The sequence below is a fragment of the Triticum urartu genome, chromosome 3A (assembly GCF_056163025.1).
Source record: "Triticum urartu cultivar PI428250 chromosome 3A, HENAU_Tu73, whole genome shotgun sequence".
In the NCBI taxonomy this organism is placed as follows: Eukaryota; Viridiplantae; Streptophyta; class Magnoliopsida; order Poales; family Poaceae; genus Triticum; species Triticum urartu.
This window is the reverse complement of record NC_141875.1, coordinates 523,483,609-523,501,026: the sequence shown is the minus strand read 5'-3', so window position 1 is coordinate 523,501,026 and position 17,418 is coordinate 523,483,609. Positions and strand designations below refer to the sequence as shown.

Below are 17,418 nucleotides of genomic sequence, written 5' to 3'. Positions count from 1 at the left end.
CATGATTGATTATGAATATATTGGAAGTTTTCTTCCATAAAAAACTATATATTAGGCAATGTCGGGTTGAATTTTAGTATATTAAAACTCATAAACCTCCATGTCTCTTAAGCTGTGTTTATGCCAAGAGCCAGTGGCATGGAAGAAAACAACAATTACATATATAAATGTATCAACATAGGCTTCATGGTTTAGTAGTGGATCTAGAATTTTTCTGATGGGCAAGGCAACTTGGCATCATTCAATGTTCCTATTACAACATTATTAAATCTTTTCTTGAATGACATTGACGAGTTCATGAAGTTTGAAAAAACTACCACACATGCACACATTCAAAAAATACCGGATGGGGCTCGCCCGATCTAAACCACCACCGGCTCCGCCGCCACTACTAGAGCTTCGTCTCTTAATAGACTCCATCTCTTTATGTCCTGCACATCAACAATATATAATCATATGCACGATAAATGAAAAAAAATATTTATATAAAGAGCTAGTCAACACATTGATGATTTACACAACCAAATTATTAGAAAAATGAAAAGGAAAGGGGAAATAGTGATGCATGACAAGAAATTACACTGACCAGTCCTTGAGAACACATGGCACGCGTGATAGGTTCTCTGAAATCAATGACTCCACGAAAGGGAACGACACACAAGGTAGGGCATATCATGGGATTTCGAGGCTGTTTGGATTGCAGCCCCGGTTTGCCCTGCCAAATATTTGGCGTTGACCACAACGTGGGCGTGTGTTTGGTTGGCTTCCGATTATTTGGCTCACCCTTTGCCCTGTAGCTCCTCCTGTTCAATACGTAGCCAATTTTTTGGCAAACTGTTGGCGGTGGAATCCTGTGCCAAATTATTGGCGTGCCATCGTTGGCAGGGCAACCATGGGCATGATCCAAACAGGCCCTTCATCTTGAAGATTGGATCCGAGCAAACTTCAATCAACGTGTTCAACAAGGAAGGAGCGTGAAAATACTGACAACAATTAACACCAGACCTAGGATTTTTACCCTATAGCTTGAGCTTGGGTAGTCCAGAAAGCACCACCAAACACAAAGTCACATATGTTGTCGCCACCACTTGTTGACCTAACGGATACGATGATGATGGACATGATCCTAACATGGGCATTGCAACGTGATTGATAACCATGCCCACAAGAAGCAATCAACCCGGGTAAGACAAGAGCCAACAGCGGAGCCACAAAACACTCAACGTCACACACGTGATGCCAAAGTCCCACAATGGATGTGATACGACAACCCTACACATTGGTCACAAGTGATAAGTAGTGGTAGATATAGATATGGCTCCCGGATCCTAGACAAATCCTCAACGTGTCGCTGCTTGCACCACATGACCACAACAACCCCTCACACCAACACGTGATGGTTGACTCGAGCCACCAGTAGCTGAGGGGTTCTGGGCATGAGGTCAGCTGAGACCCGCCATGTCGTCGGTTGTTGTCACCGAGCAACTGTCGTGCACCATCTTTGTCACACCACACCGACCGCCATTGACCTCCACTATCCGTTGTGACTAGACACCACGTTGCAACCCTGTCCCACGCCCCTGCCGAAACTCCTGCAGGTGACCACTCCTCCACTCCTAGGAGTCCCGCCGCTCCCTTCATCGGCAGCTACGACGCTTCACATGACATCAACTCTCTAGGGGCTGCCAGGGAAGGGACGTGATGACGGTGGTGTGTGTGTGTGTGGGGGGGGGGGGGGGGGGGGGGATTCGCCCCTCGGAGTGGCATGACAAATGTGCTAGATGCATGTCCTAGTTTGTGGTACTTGCATTGTATATATTGCAAATTCATATCCCTCTCCTTCTCTCAACCCTAGATGCAAATGTTTTCGGAAAAGTTTCCTCTTTTTAGAGGATAATAAACATGCGGTACCTGGCTGGTTAGCGCAGTAGCAAATGGTAATGTGTTAGTATTACATAGATTATTATTTCTTGCGGGGAACATAGATTAATTTATTGCACGCTATAGCTCCTCTTTTGAGTTGTGATTCGGAATATATGGATTATTCTCGCATTATCCCCTCTTGTGTATATTTGGCGGCAGGAAATTAAGCGGACACTCAAAGCAACTGGTATCTTGTCCAGTGAGCCGAACTCCTTGTGTCCGAGCCTGCCATACCCATCCATCCATCCAGTATAAAAATAAATGAAAGGCCACCGTAATCATTTTTACAGGCCTCCCCTGCGGCCGCCACCTTCTCCAATCCAAACCGAATTAAGAACCTTCCGGAATTCACACCCTCATTAATCTCCCACGCTTTGCACTCTAACCAAGTGGCTAACTTCCACGCAAAAAAGGGCAAAAAAAAGCGAGCAGCTTTCAGGTATTGGCGTGCGTCCGTATCGCGCCCGGCCAAGAGGCAGGAGGGGCCGTGGCGTGACACCTCGGAGGGAGGCAGAAGCGGACGAGCTGGCCGGGCTGGAGGCCTCTCCGTCCGAGTCTATCAACTCTAGCCAGTCTGCACAAGCGGCCTACTATAAATAGCCACCCGCTCACACGAGACACTGCCTCGCCTCAAGAACCACCTTCTCATCAAGAATTAAGCAGCGTTTTGCGTCAGGTTGATCAGAAAAAGGTAGTACACGGGAGGCGGCTTTCCTCTTCCCCCTCTCCGTTCCGGCGATGCGGCCGGGGTTCCGCCCCGATTTCGCCTAGGAATCTGTGGCCGGCTGTTGGATTGTGCGGCCAATCTCGTTTATTTTTCTTGGGGTTCGATGATCGGAACTTGGTTCGGGTGGTATTTGGGGGGAAAAGGCCCGTCCTTTCTTGAAATCGGCCGGAGTGGCTAGGGCGGGGTGGCGGCGTCAGGATTTACTCATCGTCTTTGCGCCGCGATTGAGGGCGAGATTTGATCGCCCGCCTGCTGATGGTTTCTGGGGTTTGTTCGAATCTGTGGCTGCTGTTGCAGAGGCTGACGGCGACAAAGGGGGGAAGAGGGTTTTCCCGTCGGGGGAAATGGCGCGCAATGCGGCGGACAAGGCGACCTCCATCGACGCGCAGCTGCGGATGCTGGCGCCCAAGAAGCTCTCGGACGACGACAAGCTGGTGGAGTACGACGCGCTCCTCATCGAGCGCTTCCTCTGCATCCTCCAGGGCCTCCAGGGGGACAAGATCAGGAAGACGGTAGTGCCCCCTCCCTCGATCCATCCATGTTATCCTGCACTTTCTTTTCAGTTACCTGTTGATTGATTTAGGTGGTGATTTTGATAACATGTCCTGTTTTCATTTGTGCTGCATTGCGCGATTAATCTAGCTAGATAGACATGTTATTTTTGCCAGTGTGGGATTCACTGTTCCTGTTCTTCAAGGTTTGTGCCCTAAAGGTGGCAATGTTGCACTTGATTTTTAATGCCATGACCTGTTTTCATTTGTGCTGCATTGTACAGTTTGCGCGATTAATCTAGCTAGATAGACATGTTATTTTTGCCGGTGTGGGATTCACTGTTCCTGTTCTTCAAGGTTTGTGCTCTAAAGGTGGCAATGTTGCACTTGATTTTTAATGCCATGACCTGTTTTCATTTGTGCTGCATTGTACAGTTTGCGCGATTAATCTAGCTAGATAGACATGTTATTTTTGCTAGTGTGGGATTCACTGTTCCTGTTCTTCAAGGTTTGTGCTCTAAAGGTGGCAATGTTGCACTTGATAAAACATAATACTAGTAATTAAGTCCTTTGACAGTAGGTATGATCCTGAGGTTCTACCATTTAGTTATTCCTGGACAGTAGATATTCCTGGACTACTATTCTCTTTATTCAGTTATATGGTAGCCGTTGTTTGAGCGCGTAAACATGATATTCAAATATTTAAAATAAGTAGGTATGCCGCGACGTGTGGCTCATGCCGTAACATACTGTACAAGCATGCCCCTTTTGTTTTGAACATCACCTTTTTAGATGTCGTTTTCGAACACGGCAAGTCAACCTTTTAAATCTTTGACCGCTAATGTACAGAAAATTATTTGGATCTGTCGTGTGCCTATACTTCTCATTATGTTTTAGTGACATGTAACTAAAAAACGTAACGCTCAAAGGCACCACACGACAATATTGGAGACTATGTCGATATGTGTTAACTTATGGATATGATGTGTTGCGTTCTTCTAAAAATGGACAGTATTCAAAGTTCTGCTTGCAGTATTTTAATTTATGTTGTTCTACATTATTGTGCCAACAGGGACCACTGTCCTGTTTATTCAGTGCTATAAGCCTGTAAACTTCACTGCACTATTTTGATTTTATCGTCGAGTATTTTGGACATTTCTTACCTATGTGATATCATGCTAAAAGCTTGATGCATAACTAAATTTTTGTCGATCATTTGTTGTGAATGGCTTGATTCTATTGATCGTTTTATTGCTGTATCAGCAGGAGATAGGTCATTGGCCACTTTACCAGCTGGTTTTATTTTCTTACTGTTGTTTTACCTAATTTATGATTCTCACTGTTTGTTCTTCAACTTAGTATATGAAGTTTCTTTCGCTCACCAAAACATCTAAACTGAGTTTGCACTTATATTGGTATATGTAGGTCCAGGAATGCTATGAGTTAGCTGCTGAGTATGAACGCACACTTGACCCTAAACAGCTGGATGAGATTGGGAATCTGTTAGCCCGGTTGGATCCTGAAGACTCCATCGTGACAACCAAGTCATTATCGCACATGCTTATCCTGGCAAACTTGGCTGAGGAGGTCCAGATTGCGTACCGAAGGAGACAGAAACTGAAAAGCGGTGATTTTGCTGATGAAAATTCTGCAACAACTGAATCAGACATAGAGGAGACCCTAAAAAGGCTCGTTTGTCAGCTCAACAAGTCGCCGCTGGAAGTATTTGATGCCCTCAAGAATCAAACGGTCGACCTGGTATTGACTGCACATCCAACTCAGTCGGTCAGGAGGTCATTGCTCCAAAAACATGGCAGGTCAGCTTTCGAATTTTCACAATTCCTATAGATAATAAGATGGGATTTGTGAAATAAAACTTTGAAGTGTTGATTGTGGGTTCACTGCAACCTTCCACCACGTTCAATATTATATTGTGCACAGTGCCAGAGAAACATATGTTACTGATATGCATGTATTTATGGCCGTGTATGATTTTGTTTACTTTCTATTTGTAGGATAAGGAGTTGCTTAACACAACTTTATGCAAAAGACATAACTCCAGATGAGAAGCAGGAACTTGATGAGGCGCTTCAGAGAGAGGTAATTTTGTCTTTCTAGGAACTGGGGTAGGCACGTTGCTACTCTATTCACTGATCAGTTAGACTCTCATCTTCATTAAAGATTATATAAGAACGTGGTTCTGATTTTATATATAAATTCTTATCTGCAGATTCAAGCTGCCTTCAGAACTGATGAAATCCGACGGACACCTCCTACTCCACAGGATGAAATGCGTGCTGGAATGAGTTACTTTCATGAGACAATATGGAAGGGTGTACCCAAGTTCTTACGGAGGGTAGATACTGCTCTTAAGAACATTGGCATAAAAGAGAGAGTGCCTTACAATGCCCCTCTCATTCAGTTCTCTTCTTGGATGGGTGGTGATCGTGATGGTATACAACACATCTCTCACATCTTGTTTGCAAGATTTTTTTTTAAATATCATTCTAATATGATGTCGATGGCAGGGAATCCAAGAGTTACACCAGAGGTCACCAGGGATGTATGTTTGTTAGCAAGAATGATGGCTGCTAACTTGTACTATGCACAGATAGAGGATCTGATGTTTGAGGTAAAATTTAAAATCTACTATTCAAACGAGTGCTGTAATGGTGTATTGAAGTCTGAAGATTCTTTTTATTATCTGCAGTTATCTATGTGGCGCTGCAGTGACGAACTACGCGTAAAAGCTGATCAATTACACCGTGCATCAAAGAAAGACACAACAAAACACTACATAGGTACATGTACCATGATGATAAAAACATACATGCGCTCCTTGCCTGTTATTATATTATACTGTATTATATAAGCAGTGTTGAATGTCATGCATTGCCAAATGTTTGATCAAATTATTTATTAGCCTGTGCATGACAAATTTTAACACATTTATATGTATGCTAGTGTTAGTTATCAATGCGAGTTGACTCGATCAGACTTGCCGCCGCATCTTCTGAATTCTCAGATAATTAGGACCTTTTTGCACCTTTTGTATCAGAACCTGGATAGGAAGAGAAAACCACAGAAATGTGAACTACACTCGATTAAAATGAGAGTTCTTTTTTCATTATTTTCTTTACGTGGTAATCTTTTATCTTTCTCCTTCATTGGTTACAGTGGAACTTATTTTCGGGCCTACTACATGAATATTGGTCCCAACCATTTCTGTATCAGTCCTGTTGTGTTGTTTACTTGTTTTCCTTGCCTTTTCTACGACTTCGATGAATTAGGTAGCGCCAAGTGCATGCTAACATGTTGTCCTGAATGCAGAGTTCTGGAAGCAAGTTCCTCCAAGTGAACCCTATCGTGTAATACTGAGCGATGTCAGAGATAAACTGTACAATACGCGTGAGCGATCACGCCATTTATTAGCCAGTGGGTTTTCTGAAATTCCCGATGACGCAATCTTCACTGATGTTGAGCAGGTATCTACAAGTGAATTGTAGAGTGATTTTACTTTTTGTCAGGCTAAAATTTATACATTTCTTACTCGCTTGTACGTTCAACACTGTAAGATATGATATTATTTGTAAATCTATTGGAGGTCAAACTTCTCCAAGATATGCATTACCATAGCCGTTTCATGTATCGTATATCTCACCTTTATTTCTTCTTCTGCAGTTCTTGGAGCCTCTTGAACTCTGTTACAGGTCCCTCTGTGCCTGTGGTGATCACACTATTGCAGATGGCAATCTTCTCGACTTTTTGCGGCAAGTGTCAACATTTGGACTATCCCTTGTTAGACTAGATATCAGGCAAGAATCTGAAAGACACACTGATGTTATGGATGTCATAACTAAATACCTTGGGGTAGGATCATACCGTGAATGGTCAGAGGAGAAACGCCAAGAATGGCTACTGTTTGAGCTCAATGGAAAGAGGCCGCTATTTGGTCCTGATCTTCCCAAGACAAACGAAGTTGCTGAGGTTTTAGATACATTCCATGTGTTAGCTGAACTTCCCTCTGATAGCTTTGGTGCGTACGTGATATCCATGGCAACAGCTCCTTCGGATGTTCTAGCAGTTGAGCTTCTGCAGCGCGAATGCCATGTGAAGAAGCCACTGAGAGTTGTGCCGTTGTTTGAAAAACTAGCAGATTTAGAAGCTGCACCAGCAGCTCTGGCACGACTCTTCTCCGTTGAGTGGTACAGAAACAGAATCAATGGAAAACAAGAAGTAATGATTGGTTATTCAGATTCTGGGAAGGATGCTGGCCGTTTCTCTGCTGGTTGGCAACTGTACAAAGCTCAAGAGGAGCTTATTAAGGTTGCTAAGGCTTTTGGGATTAAGTTGACTATGTTTCATGGAAGAGGAGGGACTGTTGGAAGAGGTGGGGGTCCTACCCATCTTGCTATACTGTCACAACCTCCAGAGACAATCCATGGATCACTTCGGGTAACCGTTCAAGGTGAAGTCATTGAGCAGTCCTTTGGGGAGGAGCATTTATGCTTTAGAACGCTTCAACGTTTTACAGCTGCTACTCTTGAACATGGTATGCATCCACCAATCGCACCAAAACCAGAGTGGCGTGCTTTGATGGATGAAATGGCCGTTGTTGCCACAGAAGAATACCGATCCATTGTCTTCCAGGAGCCACGATTTGTTGAATATTTCCGCCTTGTAAGTCTGCATTCTAATTTGCGTTTCTTTTCATCAGTTTACCTTTTTTTGGCTAAATAGTGTTCTACTCCCTCCGTCCGAAAAAGATTGTCCCTCAAATGGATGTATCTAGCACCAAGTTAGTGCTAGATACATCCATTTGGGAGACAAGCTTGGGGCAAGCTTTTTCGGACGGAGGGAATACAATATATCTTTTTAGATAAGGTAATATATATTACATTTAGCACACAAAGTTTCAATTGTAGCTTCTCTTCAGCGCACGCAGTTTCACTAGTGTTATGTCAAAGTGGGAACTCGGCAAGCTACATAAGGAAGTTACACCATACAACTATTTCAATGAACTTATTTCTACTGCTTAGTATTGTCTTCATTCGCTACAAAAACAAGGAAACTGGTGTGATAGTCCTTCACAGTTCTTATGCTAATTATTGTTCTAGTGGTATGCACAAGTGATCCTGATTTTGCAATTTCTCTGGCAAATAGGCAACACCAGAGCTGGAATATGGCAGGATGAACATTGGAAGTAGGCCATCAAAACGGAAGCCAAGTGGAGGCATCGAATCACTGCGTGCGATTCCTTGGATATTTGCTTGGACGCAAACCAGATTCCACCTGCCAGTGTGGCTTGGTTTCGGCGCAGCATTCAAACATGTCCTGCAGAAGGACATACGTAATCTTCAAGCCCTTAAGGAGATGTACAACGAGTGGCCGTTTTTCAGGGTTACAATAGACTTGGTTGAGATGGTGTTTGCTAAAGGTGACCCTGGTATAGCTGCTCTGTATGACAAGCTGCTGGTTTCTGATGATTTATGGCCGTTTGGGGAGCGTCTTCGAGCAAACTATGAAGAAACAAAGCAACTTCTTCTACAGGTGATTCGCTAACACCTCTACGCATTCATTGCCATACCATTTGGATTTTAATATGCCTATAACCATGGGCATCTACCAAATTTGCAAACCATACAATTTTTAATATCTGATGGCAATTTAGCAACTGACATCCAAAAAAATTGATGCATAAACTGGAATGGTGTCACCAAAAATTTCACTGTTATCTTGTCCCTCACTGCCATGTAACTCTGAAAATGTTCAGGTAGCTGGGCACAAGGACCTCCTGGAGGGCGATCCTTACCTGAGACAGAGCCTGCGGCTCCGTGATTCTTACATCACAACGCTGAATGTCTGCCAAGCCTACACACTGAAGCGTATCCGGGACCCTAGCTTCCATTCACAGCCCGGGCCTCATCTGTCCAAGGAGATCATGGAGTCTGGGAAGTTGGCCGCCGAGCTCTTGAAGCTCAACCCGACGAGCGAGTACGCCCCGGGGCTCGAGGACACCCTCATCCTGACCATGAAGGGCATCGCCGCCGGTATGCAGAACACCGGCTGAAGTGCAAACCTGAAACTGTTATGTTGTGTGAGATGGTGTGGTGCAGTAGACGCTTTTGGTGCATCGTTGTCTTTTATGTATGGTCTGGACCAGTTGAGCCAAACTGTGACATTTGCCTGCTTGGCGCGTTATGTTAATTAGTTTCTCTAATATTATATGTCGAACTCGTCTTTGTTCATACAACCATGCTTTCCCTTTGTGATCAACAACAGTTTGAGGATTTCTCTTTACCTCCAGCGACTGCGGTGGTTAGGACATTCATCCCCTCCAAGCTCCGTCGGCAAATCTGTGGATCCACCTGCTCTCTGCCTGCTGCAGGAGCAGCCGGTGATGGGGATGGGGATCCTGGTGCTTCAGCTTTGACTGGTAGTTTAGATTGGGTGGTCTTTCGGTCTTTGATCCTCCTTAAATTTGTCCATCGGATGGTAGACATCAGAGCTCTAGTGTAGATTTCTGTCATCTCTTTTAAGCGACTTTTTTGCCATGTGTGCATGACACTGGGATTTGGTGTTAGGCGCTTCAGATTGATTCAATCAATGATGACGACTGTGGCTCAGGGGCGCTTGCGGCATGTGCGCACCAGGCAAAGTACTCTAAAAATACGGTCGAAGTCCAGCTTTGGAGTACTCTTAACTTACTTGAGCAGTTGTATCTCTGGGCTGAGATGGCGGTCTTATTTCCTGGTGTCTCCGCGAATTATTCATCCTGTGCCCCCAAAGTCTCGTCGGGCCACATCACTTTGGTGTCCCGAAACCCCGTACTACTTGCCATCATAATACCCATGTTCCCCATGTCCTTTTCGGAGTAATAGTTAGATAGATCTTTTTGGGATCACAAGTGGAAGTAGGGGGCGGAGAGCATGCATAATCGGGTGCTAGCCTGACAACGGAGCCGCATCGAAGTAGAAGCGTTCAACGGACGAGGAACAAACAACTCTGGTCACGCATCCTTCTCATTCTCGTTCACGACGTGCTGCGACTGAGCTAATTATAGTGGTTGCCGTTGGATTTTTGAGTCGGGCAGCAAGGATGCCGTCCTTGAGTTTTCTGCTTCGGAGCGGAACGGACGGCTTCTGCTGATTGATCTACAAAAGGCACCCTTGCCGGCACCTAAATAATGGTGGCATGCTGTACGGAGCGTAGTGATCCGGTGCGCGTCCTTTGCAGTTCACACGCATGCATTACTCATAATGCTACTGGAGGCAGTGGCGGAGCTTGAAAGAAAAAGCTGGGCGGGCCAGACTAAACAAGAGCATAATTTTTTTTGAAATTCTAAATCATAAGCATCAGTATGATTACCGGATGGAGCAAGCAGTATGTATATATACAGCAAAATACATTTCGACCATGAACCACTATTAAGTTAGCTAATACAAAAGCTTTGAGACATTAGACATGGACTTACATACTACAAATCAACTCTCCGGTCACCCTTGCTTCTAAAATCTGCAACGACATCTTCGTGGCTGTAGTTCTCTAGAATTCCACCCTCTATGTAAACTAATAGATTATTGGTAAGATTCTCATCTTCCATCTTATTGCGCAATCTTGTCTTAATGATCTTCATACTAGAAAAGGCACGTTCGGCACTTGCTGCAGAAACTGGAAGAGTAATGAGCAAACAAAGTAATCTATCAATCAAGTTGTAGATGGTATGTCTTCCTGTCTCCACAAGTTGTAGATATATTTTTCAAATCATCATCCTTGGAAGCATCCGAAACAAAATGCTTGAGCTGCTGTTGTAATCCATAAACATCTTGGTGAAAATCTAAAATGCTTGAGCTGCTGTTGTAATCTTATTCACTTTCTTATCAAATGGACACAACTATTTCTTATCAACACTTGACACTCAAAACAGATGAATAGTTGGCGCTGATGATTAAAAATTCCACTAGACACTCAATAGGATTCTGTACAGGTGAAATTCCATATGCATAAAATATGTTTCTTGTAAACACTGGACACTGAAAACAGATGAGTTCATGACCCATGAGTAGATGTAAAGAACTGAACAAAAATGATAAAATGCGAGGAGGGTAGGAGAGCTCATCCACTAATCTGCCCATGCGCCAGCCGCCAGGAGTGGTCCGGCAGGCCGCAGGCCGGCAGCACGACGGCGTGGCCGAGCCCGAGCAGATGTCGTCTGCGAGCAGGTGCAGAGAGTCGGAGGAAGGGAGGAAGGCAAGGGGCTGGACCGTGGTTGCGAGATACGTGGGATTCCGGCGAGAGAGGATAGACGCCGTCGGTTGGCTGGCGGCGGCGGCTTGCTCCGGTGCTCCTTGCTCGACTGCGGGACAGTTTGGGAATTGGGGATTCCCAGCGGTGCCTGCCTCTCTACGGCTGTTCTGTGCGTGAGTCTCTGAGAGAAAGCGATAGGATGCACGTGGGCTGGGCCAGTGGGCTTGGAAGATGCCTATATAATTTTTTTGGGTCAAAATCCTGGGCGGGCCATGTGTTGGGGAACGTAATAATTTCAAAATTTTCCTACGCACACGCAAGATCATGGTGATTCATAGCAACGAGAGGGGAGAGTGTGATCTACGTACCCTTGTAGACCGACAGCGGAAGCGTTACCACAACGCGGTTGATGTAGTCGTACGTCTTCACGGCCCGACCGATCAAGCACCGAAACTACGGCACCTTCGAGTTTTAGCACACGTTCAGCTCGATGACGATCCCCAGACTCCGATCCAGCAAAGTGTCGGGGTAGAGTTCCGTCAGCACGACGGCGTGGTGACGATCTTGATGTACTATCGTCGCAGGGCTTCGCCTAAGCACCGCTACAATATTATCGAGGATTATGGTGGAAGGAGGCACCGCACACGGCTAAGAATATGACCACGTGGATCAACTTGTGTGTCTAGGGGTGCCCCCTGCCCCCGTATATAAAGGAGCAAGGGGAGGAGGCCGGCCGGCCCCTATTGGCGCGCCAGGAGGAGTCCTCCTCCTAGTAGGAGTAACGAAGTGGGGAGGGAGAAGGAAAAGGGGGGCGCCGCCCCCCTCTCCTAGTCCAATTCGGACCAGGGGGAGGAGGCGCGCGGCCCACCCTGGAAGCCCCTCTCTCTCTCCACTAAGGCCCATATGGCCCATTACTTCTCCCGGTAGGGTTCCGGTAACCCTCCGGCTCTCCGGTTTTCTCCGAAATCACCCGGAACACTTCCGGTGTCCGAATATAGCCGTCTAATATATTAATCTTTATGTCTCGACCATTTCGAGACTCCTCGTTATGTCCGTGATCACATCCGAGACTCCGAACTAACTTCGGTACATCAAAACTCATAAACTCATAATATAACTGTCATCGAAACCTTAAGCGTGCGGACCCTACGGGTTCGAGAACAATGTAGACATGACCGAGACACGTCTCCGGTCAATAACCAATAGCGGAACCTGGATGCTCATATTAGCTCCTACATATTCTACGAAGATCTTTATCGGTCAGACCGCATAACAACATACGTTGTTCCCTTTGTCATCGGTATTTTACTTGCCCGAGATTCGATCGTCGGTATCTCAATACCTAGTTCAATCTCGTTACCGGCAAGTCTCTTTACTCGTTTCGTAATACATCATCTCGCAACTAACTCATTAGTTGAAATGCTTGCAAGGCTTATGTGATGTGCATTACCGAGAGGGCCCAGAGATACCTCTCCGACAATCGGAGTGACAAATCCTAATCTCGAAATACGCCAACCCAACATGTACCTTTGGAGACACCTGTAGAGCTCCTTTATAATCACCCAGTTACGTTGTGACGTTTGGTAGCACACAAAGTGTTCCTCCGGCAAACGAGAGTTGCATAATCTCATAGTCATAGGAACATGTATAAGTCATGAAGAAAGCAATAGCAACATACTAAATGATCGGGTGCTAAGCTAATGGAATGGGTCATGTCAATCACATCATTCTCCTAATAATGTGATCCCGTTAATCAAATGACAACACATGTCTATGGTTAGGAAACATAACCATCTTTGATTAATGAGCTAGTCAAGTAGAGGCATACTAGTGACGTTTGGTTTGTCTATGTATTCACACAAGTATTATGTTTCCGGAAAATACAATTCTAGAATGAATAATAAACATTTATCATGATATAAGGAAATAAAATAATAACATTATTATTGCCTCTAGGGCATATTTTCTTCAGTCTTCCACTTGCACTAGAGTCAATAATCTACATTACACAGTAATGATTCTAACACCCATGGAGCTTTGGTGCTGATCATGTTTTGCTCGTGGAAGAGGCTTAGTCAACGGGTCTGATACATTCAGATCCGTATGTATCTTGCAAATCTCTATGTCTCCCACCTGGACTAGATCCCGGATGGAATTGAAGCGTCTCTTGATGTGCTTGGTTCTCTTGTGAAATCTGGATTCCTTTGCCAAGGCAATTGCACCAGTATTGTCACAAAAGATTTTCATTGGACCCGATGCATTAGGTATGACTCCTACATCGGATATGAACTCCTTCATCCAGACTCCTTCGTTTGCTGCTTCCGAAGCAGCTATGTACTCCGCTTCACATGTAGATCCCGCCACAACGCTTTGTTTAGAACTGCACCAACTGACAGCTCCACCGTTTAATGTAAACACGTATCCAGTTTGCGATTTAGAATCGTCCGGATCAGTGTCAAAGCTTGCATCAACGTAACCATTTACGATGAGCTCTTTGTCACCTCCATATATGAGAAACATATCCTTAGTCCTTTTCAGGTATTTCAGGATGTTCTTAACCGCTGTCCAGTGATCCACTCCTGGATTACTTTGGTACCTGCCTGCTAGACTTATAGCAAGACACACATCAGGTCTGGGACACAACATTGCATACATGATAGAGCCTATGGCTGAAGCATAGGGAACATTTTTCATTTTCTCTCTATCTTCTGCATTGGTCGGGCATTGAGTCTTACTCAATTTTACACCTTGTAACACAGGCAAGAATCCTTTCTTTGCTTGATCCATTTTGAACTTTTTCAAAACTTTGTCAAGGTATGTGCTTTGTGGAAGTCCAATTAAGCGTCTTGATCTGTCTCTATAGATCTTAATGCCCAATATGTAAGCAGCTTCACCGAGGTCTTTCATTGAAAAACTCTTATTCAAGTATCCCTTTATGCTATCTAGAAATTCTATATCATTTCCGATTAGTAATATGTCATCTACATATAATATCAGAAATGCTACAGAGCTCCCACTCACTTTCTTGTAAATACAGGCTTCTCCAAAAGTCTGTACAAAACTAAATGCTTTGATCACACTATCAAAGCGTTTATTCCAACTCCGAGAGGCTTGCATCAGTCCATAAATGGATCGCTGGAGCTTGCACACTTTGTTAGCTCCCTTTGGATCGACAAAACCTTCCGGTTGCATCATATACAACTCTTCTTGCAGAAATCCATTCAGGAATGCAGTTTTGACATCCATTTGCCAAATTTCATAATCATAAAATGCGGCAATTGCTAACATGATTCGGACAGACTTAAGCATCGCTACGGGTGAGAAGGTCTCATCGTAGTCAATCCCTTGAACTAGTCGAAAACCTTTTGCGACAAGTCGAGCTTTGTAGACAGTAACATTACCGTCAGCGTCAGTCTTCTTCTTAAAGATCCATTTATTCTCAATTGCTTGCCGATCATTGGGCAAGTCAACCAAAGTCCATACTTTGTTCTCATACATGGATCCCATCTCAGATTTCATGGCTTCAAGCCATTTTGCGGAATCTGGGCTCACCATCGCTTCTCCATAGTTCGTAGGTTCATCATGATCTAGTAGCATGACTTCCAGAACAGGATTACCGTACCACTCTAGTGCGGATCTTACTCTGGTTGATCTACGAGGTTCAGTAGTATCTTGTTCTGAAGCTTCATGATCATCATCATTAGCTTCCTCACTAATTGGTGTAGGTGTCACATAAACTGGTTTCTGTGATGTACTACTTTCCAATAATGGAGCAGGCACAGTTACCTCATCAAGTTCTACTTTCCTCCCACTCACTTCTTTCGAGAGAAACTCCTTCTCTAGAAAGTTTCCGAATTTAGCAACAAAAGTTTTGCCTTCGGATCTGTGATAGAAGGTGTATCCAATAGTTTCCTTTGGATATCCTATGAAGACACATTTCTCCGATTTGGGTTCGAGCTTATCAGGTTGAAGCTTTTTCACATAAGCATCGCAACCCCAAACTTTTGGAAACGACAACTTTGGTTTCTTGCCAAACCATAGTTCATAAGGCGTCGTCTCAACAGATTTTGATGGTGCCCTATTTAACGTGAATGCGGCCGTCTCTAGAGCATAACCCCAAAAGATAGTGGCAAATCAGTAAGAGACATCATAGATCGCACCATATCTAGTAAAGTACAATTACAACGTTTGGACACACCATTACGCTGTGGTGTTCCGGGTGGCGTGAGTTGCGAAACTATTCCGCATTGTTTCAAATGTACACCAAACTCGTAACTCAAATATTCTCCTCCACGATCAGATCGCAGGAATTTTATTTTCTTGTTACGATGATTTTCAACTTCACTCTGAAATTCTTTGAACTTTTCAAATGTTTCAGACTTATGTTTCATTAAGTAGATATACCCATATCTGCTTAAGTCATCTGTGAAGGTGAGAAAATAACGATATCCGCCACGAGCCTCAACATTCATCGGACCACATACATCTGTATTTATGATTTCCAACAAATCTGTTGCTCTCTCCATAGAACCGGAGAACGGTGTTTTTGTCATCTTACCCATAAGGCACGGTTCGCAAGTACCAAGTGATTCATAATCAAGTGGTTCCAAAAAGCCTATCAGTATGGAGTTTCTTCATGCGCTTTACACCGATATGACCCAAACGGCAGTGCCACAAATAAGTTGCACTATCATTATCAACTCTGCATCTTTTGGTTTCAACATTATGAATATGTGTCACTACTATCGAGATTTAATAAGAATAGACCACTCTTTAAGGGTGCATGACCATAAAAGATATTACTCATATAAATAGAACAACCATTATTCTCTGATTTAAATGAATAACCGTCTCGCATCAAACAAGATCCAGATATAATGTTCATGCTTAACGCTGGCACCAAATAACAATTATTTAGGTCTAATACTAATCCGAAGGTAGATGTAGAGGTAGCATGCCGACCGCGATCACATCGACTTTGGAACCATTTCCCACGCGCATCGTCACCTCGCCCTTAGCCAATCTTCGCTTAATCTGTAGTCCCTGTTTCGAGTTGCAAATGTTAGCAACAGAACCAATATCAAATACCCAGATGCTACTGCGAGCATTAGTAAGGTACACATCAATAACATGTATATCACATATACCTTTGTTCACCTTGCCATCCTTCTTATCCGCCAAATATTTGGGGCAGTTCCGCTTCCAGTGACCAGTTTGCTTGCAGTAGAAGCACTCAATTTCAGGCTTAGGTCCAGGTTTGGGTTTCTTCTCTTGAGTAGCAACTTGCTTGCTGTTCTTTTTAAAGTTCCCCTTCTTCTTCCCTTTGCCCTTTTTCTTGAAACTAGTGGTCTTATTGACCATCAACACTTGATGCTCCTTCTTGATTTCTACCTCCGCAGTTTTCAGCATTGCGAAGAGCTCGGGAATAGTCTTATTCATCCCTTGCATATTATAGTTCATCACGAAGCTCTTGTAGCTTGGCGGCAGTGATTGGAGAATTCTTCAATGACGCAATCATCTGGAAGATTAACTCCCAATTGAATCAAGTGATTATTATACCCAGACATTTTGAGTATATGCTCACTGACAGAACTGTTCTCCTCCATCTTGCAGCTACAGAACTTATTGGAGACTTCATATCTCTCAATCCGGGCATTTGCTTGAAATATTAACTTCAACTCCTGGAACATCTCATATGCTCCATGACGTTCAAAACATCGTTGAAGTCCCAATTCTAAGCCGTAAAGCATGGCATACTGAACTATCGAGTAGTCATCAGCTTTGCTCTGCCAGATGTTCATAACATCTGGTGTTGCTCCAGCAGCAGGCCTGGCACCCAGCGGTGCTTCCAGGACGTAATTCTTCTGTGCAGCAATGAGGATAATCCTCAAGTTACGGACCCAGTCCGTGTAATTGCTACCATCATCTTTCAACTTTGCTTTCTCAAGGAACGCATTAAAATTCAACGGAACAACAGCACGGGCCATCTATCTACAATCAAACATAAACAAGCAAGATACTATCAGGTAC

General features: G+C 44.1%; 1 protein-coding gene across 2 annotated transcripts; it reads left to right on the top strand.

Moving 5' to 3' along the window:
- The first annotated feature begins 2,410 nt into the window (after positions 1 to 2,410).
- Positions 2,411 to 9,361, top strand: LOC125544794 (phosphoenolpyruvate carboxylase, housekeeping isozyme). 2 transcript variants are annotated; one of them, XM_048708555.2, is made up of 10 exons: positions 2,413 to 3,162; positions 4,567 to 4,958; positions 5,157 to 5,241; positions 5,372 to 5,594; positions 5,670 to 5,773; positions 5,852 to 5,942; positions 6,472 to 6,626; positions 6,823 to 7,821; positions 8,305 to 8,691; positions 8,915 to 9,361. In XM_048708555.2, the coding sequence occupies exons 1-10, from the start codon at positions 2,995 to 2,997 to the stop codon at positions 9,209 to 9,211; spliced, it is 2,901 nt and encodes a 966-aa protein (XP_048564512.2). In that variant the 5' UTR covers positions 2,413 to 2,994; the 3' UTR covers positions 9,212 to 9,361. The 2 variants fall into 2 exon arrangements, with proteins under 2 accessions (XP_087403678.1, XP_048564512.2); XM_087547552.1 differs by having other exon boundaries at positions 2,411 to 3,162; positions 5,670 to 5,942.
- The last annotated feature ends 8,057 nt before the right edge of the window (positions 9,362 to 17,418 follow it).